A 20,315-nucleotide genomic window follows, 5' to 3' on the forward strand; every position below is an offset into this window, starting at 1 on the left:
AAATATGTATCTGGCAAAACTATAGAACACATGGTGACACTTCATGTAAGGTTACGGAAAACCTACATTAGCCCATCCTGACTACTAGTACCACCTGACATAAACCTACATAAACATTTTGAAAGGCTTATTCCAACATTATAATGACACCTGAAATAACACTCAATTTTAAAATAACACCCAAGGAAAGTGGCATACGATCTTTGTTGTTGTAAGGCTATGAGAACAAACTTTTATTAAGGTTTATGTAGGCTTATGTCATGTAACAAAGGGCTTATGTAAATGTAATGTAACTTTAAAAACAGTGTCTTTAAGCAAAGTGGGAAAACTATAAAAAGAAAAATACACACCACCCATTATGAAAATGTCTGGGAATCAGTTATGGAGCATATTAATGAAATACACAACCAGCTTAACTTCAACTTTTAGTTGATTAAAGTATTGGGAGTTTTTTCTTAATGGCATTAAAATGAAGTGTTTATTAAAATGAACTTCAAATGGAGAGAGTGGAGCTTAAAATCAACTGAAAGGTAGTATCCCTGTTCTGTCTTGGCAATGATGGGTAGCAGGGGAATGTGGTGGTGAGTGGGTAAAGGCCGGGGTAGGGTCACACCACAGTGTACCGTGCTAATAGCCTGCTGATTGCGTTTAACTCTCTCCATCTCAGGTGTTTCTGCTATAGCAGTTCCTCCTCCCACATCCACCTTATAATGAATCTTTAAAAATGCAGAGGCAAAATATTACACTGATTTGTTAGGCAACTATGATTTTTTTTTCTTTGTGTTTTCTGAGGAGGCCCCTTGAAATAATAAAGGAAAACATTATTTGACACATATGAACATTTCACATATATTTACATATCATGGCTTGAAAAACATGCACATCTAGTAGCAATGTAAAAAATAAATAAATACATTTTTAAAGCATTACGGTTTTAGTTCCTAAAATAGTTAGGGCAGTTGTTTCACACAAATCAATTGAGCTTCAATATTAGGTTAGTCTCCAAACTGGTAGTTTATAGTTAATAGCTAAATTTAGGCCTAGATGAAATAGGAGTCGGGCTGCATGTCAGGGACTGTTAACATATGCTCCTAGCAAGAGTAAAAGAAAAAAATGGGGGGAAAAGCAAGAAAAAATGAAGAAGAAGAAAAAATGAAAAAAGTAGGCTGTTAGAAAAAAGCATATAAAAAGAGTAAAAATATACTTAATGAGTAGGTACCGAGCTGAAATTCTTTGTATTTTCTTTAACACGAAGCATTTCAGGGGTGTCCTTTACTGCTGTTACTTTGCCCTTAATGTTTTTAAGGTCAATCTGGTATTGAAGCTACAGAGAAAAAAGCACAAGGGCAGTCAAAGTACTGCACACAGGAAAAAAAAAAAAGTGCAGGGTAACAAATATGCTTCAATTATGTTCAGATGAACACAACCAATGCATTTAATCATTAATAACTTGTTGACAGAATGAGATGGAATCAACTGATACAGTTTAAAAGTTCCAGAGCTGTGTCTGTGAGTCCTCACACACAAAAGACAAAAATCAAGGACAACATTACAAACGCAAGGTCCAACTTACTGGGAACAAAGGAAAGAATGAAAACAGTGACAAGAGACTTGGAAGAAAAAAAAAAGTCTTACAGTGCTGAAGTTCTTCTGGTTCTCCCGCACTCTCTGCATCTCAGGGGTGTCCAGAACTGCATTGTAGTGAGACCTGGTCTTCTCTGCCTCCTCCTTGTACTTTTTCTGTTTGGAAAAATGAATAATGCTTGACGTGACTTTTATACCATGGTTATGGATGACACAAGGTATCTCCAAAAACAATATTCTGATTAAAAATACAAATAAATAAAAATACATTTATTACTTAAGTTTCGTAGAAAAATATCACACGATCAGTTCGGCTATAAGCCATTACCTGGCTCACAATGTTCCTGATTTGCTGAGCGTGGATGATGTCGGGGGTGTCAATCACAGAGGTGTAGCTGGCCCTGTCCTGCTCAGCATTGTGCTTGTACTTAACCTGTAAAACATGGCTTTCAGCTGAGAGACACCTCTTACTTGGTGGTAACATGAACAGTTTCTTGTTTAGGACAGTGACATTGCTAACATTACAGCAACATGTTTTTTTTTTGTTGCTGTTGTGTGTTTGTTTTTTTAAAAAAAATATGTACAGTAGGACTTCCTAAAACATTCATGAGCACTGTATAAATAATACAAATAATTTAAAAAGCAACACTAGGATTTAGAAATGGCTTATGCTAAAATTTGTGAGGTGACATTAGGAGATTTTGATGTATGACTTTACAGGCAAGCTTTAACTTATGAAGTTATGAGATGTTGTCTATAAAGTATCCAATCCTTTCATTTCCTTTTATTTAAATAAGCTACATTGTAAAGGACATACACAGTTCTTCAAATTGGAGTTATAAATGCTACAGTCTTTACCACTTTCATTTAAGGATATGAAAATCATTCATTTGGCTGACATATGAGCTTCCAAAATAAACAAAATAAGCAGTCTTATTGGAATGTGCTTTATAATAGTTTTTAAAACAAATAGACCGCCAGCTTTTCAGTTGAAGAAAAGAAAATTTCATGCTCCTGCATGAAAAATATACAGTAATTACACCTCCTTAAAGCTTAATGAATGTACCATACAACATAAGGATAAACAATTACAGTCTACATTAAGCTTTAGAGTCATTTATATTTTAAAAAACAAAACAATGTATTATGGAAACCCAATGTAAGTACTGTTGAAATAAGATACAAACTTTTATCTTGATAAAATTATACATTCACCACAAAAAAAAAATTCTTTGAATTCTTTGTTAACATTGTCACTTGATGATTAAATGTCCACTCTAACATCTTTCAATAGGATGACCGATGATCCATCCACTAACCTGGCTGAGGATATCTGTAGCATTTCTTGCTCTCATAAAGTCTGGAGTATCAGTAGCCAAAGCCAACATTCCTTTGCCCTTTATCTCTTGCTCCAATGACTTCTTATACTCTCTCTGTGGAGATTTAAAGAATGTTGAAGATTGTCCAATCAAATAGCTTTAAAATAAAGAACACTGTATATGCAATGCTGGAACATTACAGCGAGGAAATATCAACATATCTGCATACAGGCTTCAAGACTAATATTAGAGGTTAAACAGCTTCATTAAGAAGATCCTTATTTTTAACAGCATCAGGGTATGGGTAAAGTCCTGTTAGAAAATAAGAGCAATATTAAAAACACAGAAATTCTGGAAGAAGAAAAAAAAAAGATTTAGTGAGAAGCGGAGTGGGATCAGTAAAGTTTTATTACCAAACCTGGTTAGAGGATCGGGTGGCTTGATCCATTAGGGAAATGGACATTTTAGTGATTAGCAAGAATCAGGACTCTGTTAGTGCGGTAAAGAGGTTAAAGAGTCATGACTTCAAGAAGAAGAAGAAGAGTGAGACATGGGATGGCTTCAGCCTGTGCCATTCCTACCTCGTTGAGGATCTGAGTAGCATTCTTTGCTCTTAGCAATTCAGGAGTTTCCTCCAACTCTGTAAGCCCTTTACCCTTCACCCCTTCCTCTAGATCCCTCCTATACTCTTTCTACAAGGTGGAGAAGAATAGAGATACTGCACAGAGAGCACACGACAAGGCACATACATGCAGTACCGGACACAGCACTGCTCACACATGGAGCTCAATGTCACCATGCCTCTGTTCCAAATGTGTGTATTTCTGAGGTCATATTATACATCATATATCATATATATTATACATCATTTGATTTGGTAAGCATGACTGTAATATGCTCCATTAATTATGTGCTGCTGTTTTAGTGGCGAATTCAGTATGTTGTTTCAGAATTGGCTTGCAATTTATTTTTTTTTAAATCACTGTCTTTTAAAAGATGAACAAAGGCACTAGTGATACACATTTTATCAAGTGTTTCTCAAGCAAACATATCAACACAATATTTAAGAGATGTTTTATGTTCGTATAATGTTAGCATTAGAAATAATCCAAATCACCAAAGTTAAGACTATGCAGAAATGTTAATAAAAACACACACTCAGGGGTAATGAATGTGGATTTGGAGGGAAGTAGAAGAGCATCAACAGAAGTAAAGACAAAACTGACAAACAAACTCACAAAAAAACTGGAACATTTAATTGACAGGAAGTTGGATGGGGTATTATTGCCATATTATGACTGGGTGGTAAAAACATGCAAACTAACCACAACCTACGCAGCTGTGACCAGGAACATTGCAGTAAGTTTGGTGGGTCTTAGTATGATTACTGGGAAGGGAGGAACAAAATATAGACTGGTCCATTTGTTACCTCACTAGCAATTTTGGTGGCATGTCTGACATGTAACATTGCCGGAGTGACCTCCAAGCCTGACAGGTTCCTGCCTTTCATGTTTTCCTCATAGTCCTTCTTATAGTCTTTCTATCCACCGCAAAGATAAGAGAGTGAAAAACACGTGAAACCTCAATAACATAGGCTTAATGTAACCTCTGCTGGTCTGAACAGGTCCTCAAATAACTGCTGTTTTCTTATCCCCCAAATGTAGAATCAGCATAAAACTGAGCAGGGAATGGCTGAAATTAAATATCCACATTCAAATAATTCAACATACATAAGACATAAACATATGACAGACAACAAAACTTACAGTACTTTACCTTCTCCTCAAGCCCTGAGTGTCAGTTGTCACTTGCCGGTTTTAAGACTTGTCTTTTATAATTAAAGCAATAAATCTGTTTTTCTTAATACAAGTCAATACATCTGGAATGGTTCAATTTCCAAAATATGAAATAGAGATTCTTCATGCAAAGTTAAATCACCACTGTAAGATCCTGTAGTGACTAAATCACTGATTTACCTGGCTCTGCATATGCTGTGCTTCTTTGGCGCTCACATAAGTCGGAGTCTCAAAGTCCAGCATGGCCTTGCCTCTCTCCTTCTCATATTTCTCCTTGTACTTCACCTGATTTTAGAGAGAATCCCAAAGGTCAAACACATGTGGAATGGTTAATCCCCAAGAAAATATGCTGTTTGGCAAGTATGCCTAAACATTATTTGTTAAAATGCATCTAACTGTTCATTAATTTTGAACTTCATAAACAATTAACAGTTTCAAGAGTGTTAGTGAGCATAAAACTAACTTGCCTGACATACCGTATACAGTACAATCTAATTTTAAGCAAGACTTTATGTACTCCAAATGTTAATACTATAAGATAAGCATTTAAGCGCTGAGAAAACTCAGTAAAAAGAAGAATAATTGCATCTATGGTCATTCCAGTGCATAAACAACTTCATTTTTTATTGAAATGGTGTGCGAACACGTTTTACTACTTCTATATAAAGCCGCTTACCAAAACTGTAACTGTAAAAAGGTTTATTGCAAAAATTAACCCAGACAAATAAAACAATACAGAAATAGCTGGCCTGTGGGAGTATGAGCTGCTGCCTTAAAGGTAAAATCAGAAGCAACAAGGTTTATTTTCACACCTATGTTGATTTATACACATGTACACGCGCGCACACACACACACACACACACACACACAGTTTTCAGGTGATGTCGGTTTGAGGCCAGGATATACACCATGTTGTAACTTACATTACTCTGCAGCTCTGAGGCCTCTTTGAGATGAAGCTGCTCAGGAGTGTCAGGAATCAAATGGTAGTGACCTCTACTCTCCTCAAATTTCTTCTTGTACTGGTACTAAGAGGGAACCCCCAAGCAAAGCAACTCAGTATAACAATACTAACTAATTCAACTAGTGCTAAACCACTTCTCACCCATTTGACTAAATTAAAACAAAAGAAAATAAAATAGAAATAATATAATATAATAAAATAAAATGCAGAACAAAAACCCTAAATGTGTATTTCTAGAATACCACAATTTTTGTGGGGGAAAAATCTAACAAAATGTAGGGAGCCGCTGAAAAGAAACTTCCCAGTGCGCACGAGAAACTCTTCGTGTGCGCACACGAAAAGTTTCGGGTACGCGCGCGAAACTTTTCGGAGCGCACGCGTTACAGTTTCCGGTGTGTGTATAGCTCTCTTCCGGCCGGTAACCAAGAACAGAAGTAATTTCTTTGTACTGAAGGCCGAGTTTCTCCGTTTCTTTATGTGTAAATGAACGGTGGCAATGAAGCAAACGCAAGAAAACTATACACACACCGGAAACTGTAACGCATGCGCACGCGAAAAGTTTCTTGTGCGTACAGGAAAGTTTCGGGGGGCTGGGGGGGGGGGGGGGGGGGGGGGGGGGGTTGATCTTGTGAAAGGTTTAATTTTTTTTGTCTGTTTTTTTTTTTTTTCCCCCAGATTATTTATTTATTTATTTATTTATTTATTTGTTTGTTTGTTTGTTTATTGCACAGGTCACTTCAGGGGCTCCGTAAAAAATATTTCCTGGGGAAAACTTTCTTAAAATATTATCCCAAAATGAAAAAAAAAGATTTATAGTTGAATAGATAGATAGATAGATAGATAGATAGATAGATAGATAGATAGATGGGATCAGTGGGATCAATGGGATAAAAAGAGGGAGAAGGTTATCCAGGGGGTTCAGGTTTGTTTTTGTTTTGTTTTTTTTGGTTATTGAGAATTATACTTTGGAAAATGTAGGATGACTTTAGTCTGGTTCTGTGATCATGTGGGTGGAGGCAGCACAAATGTGAAAGGTTAAAGCTAGCTGAAAGGTAACTGCTGGTTAGGGAAGAGTTTTGGAGTCAGAGATGAGGCAGGTGAGGGTCACTACCAGATGATGTCCTTCACAAATGGGTAAGAGTTTCAGGTTAGCTGCATCACTGAGAATAATGGAGGTTTGTAATGATGCGGTTAAAAATGATGGAGTTAATGGAAGGTGAAAGGGGAAATGAGGTTTGTGAAAATCTTACACTACTGGCCAGCTTGCTGGTACTCAGGTTGTGCTGCATGGCCAGAGACTCAGACATGTCAGTCACAGGTTTATGGATCTTCTTCAGGTCACCCTTATATTTCACCTGCAAGAGAGACATAGCAGGAATTGCTTTGTAGCCTTTATTATCTACATGCATGCTTTAAACTGGGAAACCTCCTAATTTTCTTGTTGTTTATTGTATAGATAGATATAAATATAATCCAAAGTACACACCTCGCTTGCAAGTGTATTGGCATCCTTCAACGTCTGATAAATCTTACTGTTCTTCAGGTCATACTGTGGTCTCTTTCCTTTCATCTCCTTGTCAAACTTCTCTTTGTATTTCACCTTTTTTGGACAAGAGTAGAATTAGTAGATAATAAATAATGCAGGTAGAGTCAGCCATAATTCGAATCCCAAAATAAGAGATACATTTTGTCATTAGTTACATGCACTTGTTGATACAGGAAATCAAATCAATTTGCTACAACAGTCAGGCAGTCAAGAACCTGAGGAGACCGATTTAGAGCAACATATGCCTTCTAGTAAATCCATGACATTCTATATCAGATGAATAACTCCGAAGACAAATATCAAGCAGATATAAATATAAAGAGATATCAAGCACAGCACCCAGGTGTGGACAGAAGGATGTTAACATTGGGTCTTCACAACACATTCATAAGCACTGTATACATTTTATTTAGCAATGCTAAAGGATTTATATACCGCTTATTTTCAATAACACTAGGTATGTTAAAGATAAGCTTTTTTTGTAGCATGTGCCTCCATATAAGAGAGAAAAATACCCAGTCATCATTCTTGGTCAACTGTTGACCAGAACAAAGTATCTGTCATTTTGGATAACTATCTTGTAATTTTTTGAGAAATTGTGGATGAAATTATATCAACTTTTTGGATATGTGATTACTGTATAAATTTCATAGAGGAGTTTGGAACTGGAACTTGCTGAACTGAATGTGCTGTTAGTAAAATAATAATAATAATAATAAAATACTAATAATTTTTGTATTAAAGATTTTTGAGTCACAATCCTGAACCATCTGTCTCTAATGATCTCTTTCATGAAATGCCACACCACAAAAGTCACACTACATCAAAATAACTCATCAAGCATTTCCTTAAAAAATATTTATAAATGTGTCACAAGGGCCCAATGTTGGTAGCTTTCGTATGTTGGTAGTGTTATCCCTCAAATATATATATATATATATACATATATATTTGATTTTTTTTCTCCAAAATGTGGAAGGACCTCCAGATCTGAAGAAACATTACTCTGTGAGAACAAACATCAAACAAAAACAGAATCTCATGAGGATTGTGTAGCGCCAATAAACCCATTGTAAGTTTAATGTTTTATGAATGCCTTTTTGCAGTGGATTAACAATGCCATCTAGTGCTCTCACCATCTCAGCAAGGCCAACTGGATCTGCACAGTCCTCATTTTGTAAGGATTGCCAGAACATATAAATTCTGATAATGATGTAATAATTCATTTTACACTTCACTGGAAAATAAAAATGCAATGAACTACTCAGCTACGCTTGGCAACAAGGCAAAAGCTTGCATGACAAACAGAAAAGAGGGACAAGAGTAGAATCAGAGTGAGTGGGATATGGAAACAGGAATAAGCAAAATTGCAGGAAAGAGAGTTGTTGGTAAGGAGTGTTTTAGCGTTCACTTTCTTAAAAATAACAGTGAGTGCCACCAAAGATTCAGTCAGAGAGGACAGAGAGAGACGACGGAAAGGTCAATTGCCCTGCGGTCAGGGTCCATCCTTACATCACTAGTCAGAGCACTCATTTTCTTAATATGCCGCATCTGGGGAGTATCAAAAGAGGCAGTTCCATGGAGGGAAGGCTTGGCCTCCACCTACAAAGTGCAGTGAGATGGCAGGGTGACAGCAATGAAAATGACACAGGACAAAAATGGACAGTAAATAGATGGATAGATATGCACAAACATGAGGATGAATACATGAATATATGACTGGTATGAATATGGTGACAGTTAAGTTTACAAGTTAAATGTATCTAAATGTACATAGATCCATGGTCAGAGGACAGTCAATGGTCACAAAGACAGTATTAGACATTGCTTTTAATGCTGGCTGGTAAGAAAAGCGCTGATGGAGCATTTAACACTACTGTTACAGCTATTACAAGAGCAATAAAAAAAAATTCTCATAACTTGGAACATGGCAATTGTTATGGTACAGCACAAAAAAAGAAGCAGAAGTGGAAATATGATAAAAGACTGGCTAAAAGTAAGGGCAAAAAAATTACCAGGCTGGTAAGCTTGGACACTTCAGTGGCCAAGTTGATATCAGGACGGTTGACCAGTGATCCTCCACGGCTGGCCTCCTGACGAGCCTTGTCACGGTAACCCACCTATAAGTACAGCAAAATATTTAATGTGGTTAAGAGTAACTGGCATGGCTCCCAAGTGGCACAACAGAAAAAGGATACAAACTTGAATCCCGATGATGCTAGTCAAAACCGACCGTGCTGTCTGGGTATAAGAGATGGAATATTCTCTCCCCTGTCAATCACAGCAATACTAGGCAATTATGGGCATCTGTGAGCTAATGTGTGCAGAAGAGGGCAAATAGCTCTTTCCACCAAGAGTGTTATGCTGCCCTGTGCTCTTCAAAAATATGCAGTTAGCTGACTACATATCTCAGAGGAAGAATGTTTTAGTGATCACCATCACCGGTTGGTAGCTGTTGCATGATAGGGGAGAGCTGGATGGTGGGTGGGAACTGGCAGGATGGCCAACATAAGAAATAAAAAAGAGCAACTGGCACAATCCTAACTACGTCCTATTATAACAGCAAGAATTCTGAATCATTAGAACTTATTAGAGAAAGTGACTAACTTGTTGTGTCACCTTGAAGACGTTCACCACTTATCTGATGAAGCCTCTCGGATTAGTGGTGAGACATCTTCAAGATTGTAGCACAAGCCGGTCATCGTCACTTACGACTACAACCAAAAACAATGGCCTGGATAACTGAATGCCTTCAGAAATGTTTTTGAGTGGAATGAGTGGAAATTACCTCACTGATGAGCTTGGCAGCCTGGGTAGCCTTCAGGATGTCGGGGCGATCAGCAACAGATGTATAATGCAGCTTGGCCTTAGCTTCCTGTTTATAGTTGATCTAACAAAGATGAGAGCACAGAGATAAACCTACTGCACACTAATCATCTAATAACAACCAGGCGCTAAAACATTACACTTTCAGATAAATGGTTCCTCAAGGGTTCTTTGGATGATTAATGGCGTACTCTAGGAACGTTTTCTGAAAGGAAAGACACTGTTACTCAAAACTTAATTGGTTCAGCAAGACACCAAAAGCTGAAGAAAACTTAACAGTGCCAGATTAAACTTTGCATGCTTTTCAGCTCACTGGGTGGTAAGGAAAGCCTTACTGTTTTATCTTTTTCAAGCCAAACAGACTCACGTTGCTCTGGTTCTTGGCCACGTCAATGGCATGCTGCACATCTGGAGGTACAGTCATATTGTTGTACTCAGACTTTCCTTTCGCCTTCTCAAACTTTTCCTTGTACAATTTCTGTGGAAAGATTACATGAACCGTAAAGTCATTACGATCCAAATTAGTTCATATAAATATGAACATACTGAAGACTAGCACTTACAGAACTTGTCATTTTGGTCATCACTTTGCTGTGGGCTGTGTCACGGGTCTCAGGCAGGGTGGTGAAAGAGCCAGACTGGCGCTCCTTCTTGCTGGCCAGCTTGTATTTGCTCTGCAAAGGAATGTTTAAATAAGATGACAGTGTTCTTTCTCTTGTGTGTAAACCAATAACAACCACTTTTTATAATGTAAATATATATCTGCTGTAGACATCAACACTGAGGTAATTTTACTACCTCAGAAACCAGACCAGACACTGATTTAGCATGGAGGATCTGAGGGGTATCATGGACAGCGTGGTAGTGTCCTCTGGCTGCTTGATACTTTTGCTTGTATTTGATCTGGTGAAGAAGCACAAAGAATTTATATAGTATATAAAAGCAAATCAGTTACATTTACAAGTTTCCATATGAATGATCTGGCACTCACATCACTGGAAAGCTCGGTGTTCTGTTTGGCTAGAAGAGTGTACTTATCATCAGTAATAGGCATCACACAACCTTTCAGCATCTCCTTGTCGTACTTGTACTCAACCTGTAAAGGAACATAGTTTATTCAATCTCTGTATTTGACGTGGAACCAAGGATAAAAGAGAGCAGTGAAAGGCAATGAGCACTTACATCACTCTGCTGGTAGTTGATCTTGGCAGCGTGGACAAAGTCGGGTCTGTCCACAGTCCAAATCCACTTATTCTTGGTGGCCTCATACTTCTTTTTGTAGTCAAGCTACAACAGAAAGGCACATACATGGTTTACATACATTCCTTAAGAAATGAGAGATGAGCCTAGATATTTGCTGAGTGTGAACTTACATTGCTGATGTTCTTGTAAGCCTCCTTGGCAGCCCGGATGTCGAAAGAATCAGGAGCCATGTTGATCTGAGCTTTGTTTTTCTCATAAACTTCCTTATATTTTAGCTGTGAAGAAAATAGCAGCTTGAATATCATACAAATCAATAACTGATTATTTGGATTGATAGATTCTTCAACAAAATTGCAAGACTTACATTGCTGATGAGTTCTTTGACCTTCTTCATGTGCAGATTCAGAGGAGTGTCATGACCAAGTGTGTAGCCTTTAGCCTTATTCTTATTATACTCCATCTTGTAGATGATCTAGAAAAGAAAATTGTCACAATATCATTAATTATGATAAAGTAGCAGATTCTTTACATCCATGGAATACTAAAACATTGACGTCACAGAGTTGAGAAGGAAAAGACAATGGTGAGGCCTTACATCGCTGATCTGCTTTCTACGCTTGTGGACCTGGTGCTCAGGGGTCTCCAGCACTGATGTGTACTTTGACTTGAGACGCTCATATTGAGACCTGTACTTCCACTGAGAAAGGAGAAAATTCACACAAGTCAGAGTCTGGAAATGGCCATACCAAAATGCTCAAAAAGAATTTTATTAATATAATGAGTTGTTTAGCACAATGGAATGATGGGGTTGCTGTGCATATTAGAGGAAGTGAGAAGTGTTATGTATTTTTGCAATACTGTTTTACTATGCCCAAAACCAGAGCTGATACGTTGTAAACTGACATAAACTGTGGTTTGGGAAGTAAAACAGTGTTTTCTTGTATTAGAACACAACAGAAAGCATGCAAATGTTTCCCATTATTAAGGAATATATATCCTTAGATGAACATGCATAAATATGCAAGCAAAAAAAAAGAATTCATGTATTGTGCTATTATGGGTTTAATTAGTATTTAATATTGTACATCAGCATTATTAATTATAAGACTTTAAGTATTTAAAGCAGGTTTCTTAGAGTCAATAGAGCTGACTCTAAGAAAGATAAATTTTTAAAAAATTAAATAAATAAAAAATGGACAAACTCAAACAGAATGATAATGATGATACCTATAATTATGTGTATCTGAATCAACTCACACTTTCCACACTGATTAATGCAGTGGGTATGTTATTTAAGCTGTGGTTGACGATGAAGCGTAGCCAAAAAGTGATGATGGGGAATCATTTCAACAAAAAAGCAATTAGGATGGATGGAGAATGGAGGTATTAGGTTTCCAGGGGCCTGTGGCAATGCCTGCAGGCAGATGGTTACCTTACTCCACATGCTAGTGTTGTACATGGCGTTCAAAAGGTCAGGACGATGCAGCTCATTGCAACCGCTCTTAAGCAGCTCTTTGGCCCTGATTTTATACCTGACCTGTTCACAGAGGAGACATACACATACACACACACAGGTCATGCTACAGGGTAAGAGGAGAATGCACAAGGGGATCTTGCAGTCCAGAGAGTGGTTTGCACTTATATCAACCTGCCAGGTCCAGATAGGTGCCATCAATACGATTAATTATAAAATGAAGGAATTTCTGAGCCAGTAGTACTATTACTGGTACTATTTATAATAGTATTGGAAAACTATTCTGCAAATTTACTATCTGAAGTGTACAGATTGATTATGTGCACACTCAAAAGAACTGACTGTAGAAACCACTAAACCAGTGCATCATCCAGCAGATCTGAGACGACCTCATGCTCGGGACCTGTGGGCAAGTAATCTGGAGCTAGAGGGCTTTACCTGGCTCATATTGTTGACCTCTTTAGCCAAGAGGTTTCTAGGATCATCTACAACTATGCTGTACTTATCCTTAGTCTTCTCATAGGCTGCGCGGTAGGATCTCTGCTCAGAACATTAAAGGAAGAATTAAAGACCCCTGCCTCCAGTTTAACATTCAACCAGGAGACAGATACTTTTCATTCATCCATGGGAAAGAAGAATTCACAATGGCATGTAAATATGATAGAACACTGTTTCAGAGTAAAAGGCATCACCAATGTATTTGTACTGAAATTTACCTTTACACCTGTTTCTACTTTAGAGAAAGAAACCATGTCAAGCTTTTATATACCATACAATATACAACGGTCATATCATTTCTTTAATAATTATTATAATTATAATAATCATTTGCTTTTTGCTATTAATTAATTTAATGATTTTTTAAATTAAAAACAAAAGAAAACTATTTTGACTTACATCATTGGAGAGGGCAGTAGCATTTCTAGCAGCTGCAAAGAATGGTGTGTCACATGTGTACTTGAAGTTGCCTTTGTTCTTCTCATATGACGCCTTGTACAGTCTCTGTTAACAAAATAACAACATGTGATAAGCATTAATATTTAGTAGTACTGTGTAAGCTTATATAATTCAGACATACTGTAATACAATATATTTTAGATATTGTTTCCTTGAATTGGAAACTTGTCTTGGAAACATCTCTTCTTGTTTTCCAGTTACTTATAATTGTATATTGTATTTTGTTTATTCTGTTCTTATTGTACTTATTTTATTTCATTCTATTTTAATGAGATTTGTTTAAATTAAGTTGATAGTTGTGTGTTGTGTGTGTATTGTGCTGTGTATATATATATATATATATATATATATATATTTTATAATGTTACATGTAAGAAATTGACCTGAGCTTCTACATAAGCATTTCAATGTACATATGTCTTGACATACTGTGCAGCTGACAAATAAACTTGACTTGAATTCAGGACTGAAGTGTTTTACCTCACTGTACAGTGCTTTGTTATGCTCAGCCTGCTTCAACAATGGTGTGTCCCAAACGTAGCAGCCAATGCCTTTGATCCAGTCCAGATCCTCTTTGTATTTGAACTGCCATATAGGAACGTGAGAAAACAGCATGTTCAAAAGTGCCTTTCAAAGGAATTACCCTGATGCTATTATATATGAAATATAAGTTGCTCTCACATCACTAATGCAGTCGCGGACAATCTTGCTGTGGAAGAACTCAGGACGATCTGGGATGGACTTCCATGTGCCCAATGAGCTGATGTATTTCTCCCTGTATTTAACCTGTCGTAGGGAGAGAAAGACACTGAAAGACCCCCGAAACCAAATTTCCAAAGCATTTAAAATGGAGAAATATTTATTACTGACCTCGCTGATGTCATCTCTGACCCGCTTAGCACAAACAATGTCCCGGGCATCCTTAGTGGTATGATAATGTCCTTTAGCTAACTCAAAAGTCTCTTTGTAACGCAGCTATAGGGAGAAACAGGTATCAGATCTATAGAGGCACGGACAGACTATGAAATTTTAATAGTAAGCCATGTATACTTACATCACTGGAATTAAGGTAAGCCTTTTTCGCACGGATTAGAATGGGTGTGTCATGGATGGCGGTGTACTTGTGCTTCATCTTCTCATACTGTTCTTTGTACTTGGTCTAGAGGTAAAGAAGGTCCATGTAAATGTATATAAGTATGTGCAAGTATAGCGGTTAAAACTTTATAATTTTCATCAAGAATCTGACCTACCTCACTGTACACCACTTTCATAGATCTGGCATGATTCAGGATAGGGGTGTGAAGCTCTGGAGTGTAGAAGGCTCTTTCTTTGGAAGCCAAACCAGTGTACAGCCACTATAGAATGGAAAGACATATCATACAAAATTCTTGTTCAATTATGCAATTACTCACATGAGCAAATAAAACAGGAAGCTCAGGATAGCCCCATAAATGCACCCCACAACTGTTCATAAAATATTGTAAAAGTGCCTTACCTTATTGGTAAGAGTCTGGGCCCACTTGGCTCTCTTGAATTCGAGAGCATCACCAGTAGTGCTGCACTGAGTCTTCTGCACATTTCCAGCAGCTTTGTACACCAGCTAAAGGCAAAAGGAGAAACATTGCTTTGAATGTTAATCTGTTTAAAGATATATTAAATAGATCTGAAGTGCTATGAACACAAACTCACATCACTTAAGTGAGTCTTCAGTTCAGACACACGCTTGTACTCTGGTGTGTCCAGGACCAAAGAGAAGTTGGGAAAGTTCTTCTTGGCCTCAACATCGTAGGAAGTCTAGAGGGTGAAAGTAAAATATTAAAGACTTAAAAACACAAAATATCACAATGAACTATTTTCAATGTGCATGCATGGCAAATGACGAAGATGAATATATTTCTAAACGAATAGTTACCCTGAATTTGTTGATTGCACGGATGCGGACCATTTCAGGAGAATCAAACACGAAGCAACCAATGCCTCTCAGCCAGTGCAGATCCTCTTTGTACTTCAACTATAAGGAATACAAGCAAACACAGTTAACACAAAAATTTGTTACCCATACACTACAATAGATAAATTGAGGCATGAATGGGCAATAAATAAAGCCAGTAAATAAAATACTAAATACGAATCCATATGAACACAACGTCATGAAGGTCTGAAGAGGATAAACAGAACATACATCACTGTTGATTTCATTGACATGAGCGCAGTGCATCAGCTGTGGCGTCATTGGCATTGGCAGTAGTGTCCCTCTGCTGTTGTAGTACTTTTCTTTATAGCAAACCTGTTGAGAAAAAGCACACAAATGTGAAATTAGAAACGTTCACTTGGAGTATTCAGGTATTACCTGTAGTTTCTTTAACAGAGTGCTCTTTTAAAGTTTAGAATAAAATTAATGGAATGAACTGCCTAAACGTGCGGAATAAACAAACCAACCATGCTTTACTCACATCACTGATGGCCTCCTGGGTGGCCTTAACCTGTCTGATCTCAGGGGTGTCATACACAGAGTGAACCTTGTCCTTTTCCTTTTCATACTGGGCACGGTATAGTCGCTAAAAGAATAACAATACAGATAAAATATAATACAGTGCTTCTTCTAATCATATTGTATCTTAGTGTAGATGCTGAACGTTTGTCTTACTTCATTGATGACTTGGTTGGCCTTTCTTATAGTGACAAAATTGACACCATCGGGGTCCAATTTGTAGCTCCTGGCTTTAGTGAGTTCATGAGCTTCCTTGTACTTCACCTTTAGGATGTAAACAGATTTCACGTTTGCACGGCATATTGTCAATATCAGCTGAGAATACCTTAACCATGAAGTATGCTGTCCTCCTTACATTGCTGGTGGTGATGTTGTTGGCCTTGGCTTGCAGGGCAAGTGGAGTGTCAAAGGGAAGAGAGTAGCCAGTGGGCATAAAACTCTTGCTTGCCTCTTTGTAGATGTGCTACATAGTAAAAACATGAAGAAAAAAATTGCACAACAGATATACATACATCCATGATTATAAACTAATATAGTTTGCTAGAAAAGAAATCTTACGTCACTCTGGATGTAGTTGGCCAAACGAGCCCTTTCAGTCTCCAAAGTCTTAGCAGGAGCAGTGTTTGTACCTTTCACATTGGTGGCATAGTCATGACGATAGTTGAGCTGAGAATGCAAAAGACAGGAGTTAGGGGTCTCTACAATAAAAATTAAAATATTGAGTCAAGCTGAAGGTGTATGTATGGTTAAGAGAAGCAGGATGTTCACTAGAAATATTCTGGTAGTATTTTAAAAACCTTACATCACTCAGGTTCAGGGCGCTCTGCTTGCATGTCTCATACACTGGGGTCTCTGTTACTACAGAGAAGTTCTTCAAATGTTCAATTCCTTTAGCTCTGTATAGACTCTGAAACAGGTAAGTAAAAAAGGTTCAGTTAGAAGTGTAGAGAGACCTTGAGTTGCTGGCTTTACTGAGGAAGGACATCGCCGATATTTTTTAAAAAGGAGCTCCAGAAGCTCCAGGAGACTCTCGGGGGTGCGCTGTCTACTATCCAGCTCGACCTGCAGGCCGTGAAAACACAGCTGGCTAGTGATAAAGATGCTACCGAGGCTACCATATCAACACTGAAAGGTACTGTTGGGGAAATGGAGCACGCTCTCTCCGGTTGCACCGATGACATAGTTCACATGAAGACTACTATCGAGTCTCTCACTGCGACTGTGACTCAATTAGAGAATAAATGTGAGGATTTGGAGTCGGGGTCACGGCGCAATAACGTTAGGCTAGTGGGAGTTCCAGAGGGCCCGGACGCCTGTACAACTGCTGCTGTAGCGGCCTTGTTAAAAGAGGTGTCTGGTCTGGAGAAGGAGCCGGTTTTGGACTGGTCCCACCGGACCCTTCAGCCGAAGCCCAAGCCTGGTGAACGACCACGAGCTATTGTGTGCAGATTCCATTATCACAGTAACTGTGTTGACATTTTACGCCGTGCGAGAGAGATCCAGCGGATTAAAGTGAGGGATTTGACCATCTCCGTTTTCCCTGACTATACAGCCAAGACAGCCCGGGCCCGGGCCGCATTTAACGAGGTTCGGCGTCAACTTCGTGGTATTGAGGGCGCTCGCTATGGAATACTTCACCCAGCTCAGCTTCGCATTACACATAACGGTGTTCAGAAGGACTTTATTTCAGCGGAGGAAGCAGGAGACTATGTTAAACTCTTGATATCGGGTTGAACTGCATCACCTACACAGCGGAGTCTTTTTCGCTCTTCTTTTATTTGTATTTTTTGCACTCGGCCTTCCAGCTCTACAGAATTAGGATTTTGATTGAAGATATTGTCGTTGCATTACTCCACCTAGATTTTGTGGATTTACTCCTCTTAAAATTTACTTCTGTATTAAGGTGCTTCTCTGTTTTGATGCTCTGACCGGGTTAGAGTTTCTGTTGATTTAATTTTATTAGTGTTATCTCATCGGCTTTACGTGCTACACTGTTATATTATTTGTTACAAGTCTTTGAAAGGTAAGGACATTATATTCATTATTGTGTGCAGACTGTTTATCAGACTTGGTAATTTTGTTGGTTAGTCCAGCTTACTCTCCGAGTTGTTTTCACATTGTGGGCAACGTTCGGTTTTTGTAGGATACACTGCTGTCTCATTTGTTTATGGAGACTTTGGGTGTGGGAGTTTGGAAGATTGTGAGAGTAAGCAGAACGTGCCAATGCTTTGAAGGATGTAATGTTATTTAATTGCGAATCTGTTTTTAGAGGATTTAAACCTAACACGGTGAACAAATTATATTATGGAATTCAGGCAATTTTACTGAGGTTATCTCATACAGTGTAGCAAGTAATAATCTGGAAAGACCTTTGTAATATCACAATCTAAAACTGGATTTAAAGAGAAGCAAATTAGTAAATGAATCACATGTAAATGAATCATATGTAAATGAATCATATGAAAATGTATCACCTGAATATGAATCTCATGAAAATGAATCTCATGAAAATGAATCACATGTAAATGAATCATATGAAAATGTATCACTTGAATATGAATCTCATGAAAATGAATCACATGTAAATGAACCATATGAAAATGAATAAATAAATTAAAGACAGAAGTGTAGAGAGGCATGTGAGCCATGATTCAGAGTGTAATAGAGTGCATACTTACCTCGCTCTGCAGCTTCATGGCCTGCTTGCAGCGCAGAATTTCAGGAGTATCCCATGCATAACATCCAACACCCTTCAGCCAGTTCATATCATCTTTGTAAAAGATCTGGCGATAAACAAGAACACGTTCAATGTCAAGAAAAAGTAGCTTTGGTTTCAATCGGAGATCTTTTCAAATGGAGGCTTTACAAGGTTTGTAATTGTTCATGAGGCATTTGTAATCCATGTGTAAGCCAAAAGGACTGCAGTACACTGCATTCTATAGTTCAGTTACACTGTTGTGTGGAAAACAGCTCAGTGACTGCTTTAAAAATTTACTGAATCAAACACTCCGCTACAATATGAGACAAAGCAAGAAACGGGGGAAAAAACAACAAAAAACCCTGTATATAAAATGTGAAAGCAGTGCATTTACTCACATCACTCAGCTGCTCATTGACTTTGCGGGCATGTACGTAAACCTGCATGTCAGGCAGGCAGATCCACTGGTGCAAGTATTTACGATAGTCCACTTCACTGATCATTTTCTGGGTGTTGCGGGCAGCCACTACTTCTAACATATCAGGAGGTACATGGATTTTGGATTTTGTCTTTTCCCAGTTCTCCCTGTACAAACGCTGTGAAAGAACATACAAAAGTAAGAATTAGAAAAGGTTTATAATTGCTGTGATATTATAAATCACAGGAACATATCAGAATATATCACATACATCCAAGTTGAGTTTTCCAGCTTTGATGCATCTGGCTGTGGCTGGGTCGTCCTCCAGACACTTAGGCAGACTGTACAGGGACTTAAACTTCTCATAATCTTCTTTGTATTTCACCTGTAAGAAATCACAGTATATTCAATCGATACGTCCAGAGAAATTTCTTTTTGTCATTTTGAATATTGGTGAAGCTGTGTAGAAATGTACTCACTTTGCTCAGGAGGACCTTCTGCTGTTTGGCATGGACCAGAGCATTAGAGTCCTGAGGAATGCTATAGCTCTTGTCCTTGATTTTATCCCAAAGGGCAGAATAGGTTTTCTGTGGTAGAAAAGACAGTGTTTACAGACACTCAGCCCAATAACATAAATCGAAGCTAAAATCATTTTAACACCATACTGTTTTCTTCAGACTTACAGTGCTGTAAAGTTGCTTCAAGTTGTAGCATCTTACATAATCAAAAGTGTCCAAAATAGTAGTGTACAAATGCTTCTCTTTGTGATAGGCCTCTCTATAGTTCAGCTGTAAGTAAAGTACAAATGACACAGCATATTAACATTTAAATGCACAACAAAACAGAACTCAAAGTTTGTTAAAGAAAATAACAAAATAATTTACTGAAGTTGTACCTCGCTGGCCCAGGTGTGGCCCAGTATAGCAGTCACGTACACAGGAGTGTCTGTCACAATAGAGTAGTTATTGAACTCTTTCTTGCCCTCTGCCTTGTACTTGATCTGATTAAAACAAATGTAAAAGGTCAAAAAGTGCAAAT

General features: G+C 38.0%; 1 protein-coding gene across 27 annotated transcripts in view; it reads right to left on the reverse strand.

The window, feature by feature from the left end:
• Positions 1-20,315, reverse strand: part of neb (nebulin) — a 57,986-nt gene that overhangs the window by 5,583 nt on the left and 32,088 nt on the right. For 5 of the 27 annotated variants that reach the window (XM_047155999.1, XM_047155997.1, XM_047155994.1 and 2 more), the window contains exons 87-129: positions 20,173-20,277; positions 19,961-20,065; positions 19,757-19,864; positions 19,549-19,662; positions 19,258-19,455; positions 18,840-18,944; positions 16,964-17,068; positions 16,720-16,827; positions 16,517-16,624; positions 16,318-16,425; positions 16,124-16,228; positions 15,853-15,957; positions 15,583-15,681; positions 15,360-15,464; positions 15,166-15,270; positions 14,921-15,025; positions 14,725-14,829; positions 14,541-14,645; positions 14,352-14,456; positions 14,151-14,255; positions 13,611-13,715; positions 12,672-12,776; positions 11,835-11,936; positions 11,604-11,711; positions 11,410-11,514; positions 11,219-11,323; positions 11,028-11,132; positions 10,835-10,939; positions 10,600-10,710; positions 10,404-10,514; positions 9,999-10,100; positions 9,226-9,330; positions 8,723-8,812; positions 7,151-7,264; positions 6,915-7,019; positions 5,624-5,728; positions 4,880-4,984; positions 4,333-4,443; positions 3,485-3,595; positions 2,904-3,017; positions 1,913-2,017; positions 1,636-1,740; positions 1,220-1,324 (exon numbers count right to left, since the gene is read on the reverse strand). In XM_047155999.1, the coding sequence (XP_047011955.1) occupies positions 1,220-1,324; positions 1,636-1,740; positions 1,913-2,017; positions 2,904-3,017; positions 3,485-3,595; positions 4,333-4,443; positions 4,880-4,984; positions 5,624-5,728; positions 6,915-7,019; positions 7,151-7,264; positions 8,723-8,812; positions 9,226-9,330; positions 9,999-10,100; positions 10,404-10,514; positions 10,600-10,710; positions 10,835-10,939; positions 11,028-11,132; positions 11,219-11,323; positions 11,410-11,514; positions 11,604-11,711; positions 11,835-11,936; positions 12,672-12,776; positions 13,611-13,715; positions 14,151-14,255; positions 14,352-14,456; positions 14,541-14,645; positions 14,725-14,829; positions 14,921-15,025; positions 15,166-15,270; positions 15,360-15,464; positions 15,583-15,681; positions 15,853-15,957; positions 16,124-16,228; positions 16,318-16,425; positions 16,517-16,624; positions 16,720-16,827; positions 16,964-17,068; positions 18,840-18,944; positions 19,258-19,455; positions 19,549-19,662; positions 19,757-19,864; positions 19,961-20,065; positions 20,173-20,277 (4,647 nt within the window). Of the gene's footprint in view, positions 1-623; positions 717-1,219; positions 1,325-1,635; positions 1,741-1,912; positions 2,018-2,903; positions 3,018-3,484; positions 3,596-4,332; positions 4,444-4,879; positions 4,985-5,623; positions 5,729-6,914; positions 7,020-7,150; positions 7,265-8,722; positions 8,813-9,225; positions 9,331-9,998; positions 10,101-10,403; positions 10,515-10,599; positions 10,711-10,834; positions 10,940-11,027; positions 11,133-11,218; positions 11,324-11,409; positions 11,515-11,603; positions 11,712-11,834; positions 11,937-12,671; positions 12,777-13,151; positions 13,254-13,610; positions 13,716-14,150; positions 14,256-14,351; positions 14,457-14,540; positions 14,646-14,724; positions 14,830-14,920; positions 15,026-15,165; positions 15,271-15,359; positions 15,465-15,582; positions 15,682-15,852; positions 15,958-16,123; positions 16,229-16,317; positions 16,426-16,516; positions 16,625-16,719; positions 16,828-16,963; positions 17,069-18,839; positions 18,945-19,257; positions 19,456-19,548; positions 19,663-19,756; positions 19,865-19,960; positions 20,066-20,172; positions 20,278-20,315 lie in introns of all 27 variants that reach the window. The other 22 variants (XM_047155988.1, XM_047156008.1, XM_047155990.1 and 19 more) reach the window with 16 other exon arrangements.

The sequence above is a fragment of the Ictalurus punctatus genome, chromosome 6, assembly GCF_001660625.3.
Source record: "Ictalurus punctatus breed USDA103 chromosome 6, Coco_2.0, whole genome shotgun sequence".
In the NCBI taxonomy this organism is placed as follows: Eukaryota; Metazoa; Chordata; class Actinopteri; order Siluriformes; family Ictaluridae; genus Ictalurus; species Ictalurus punctatus.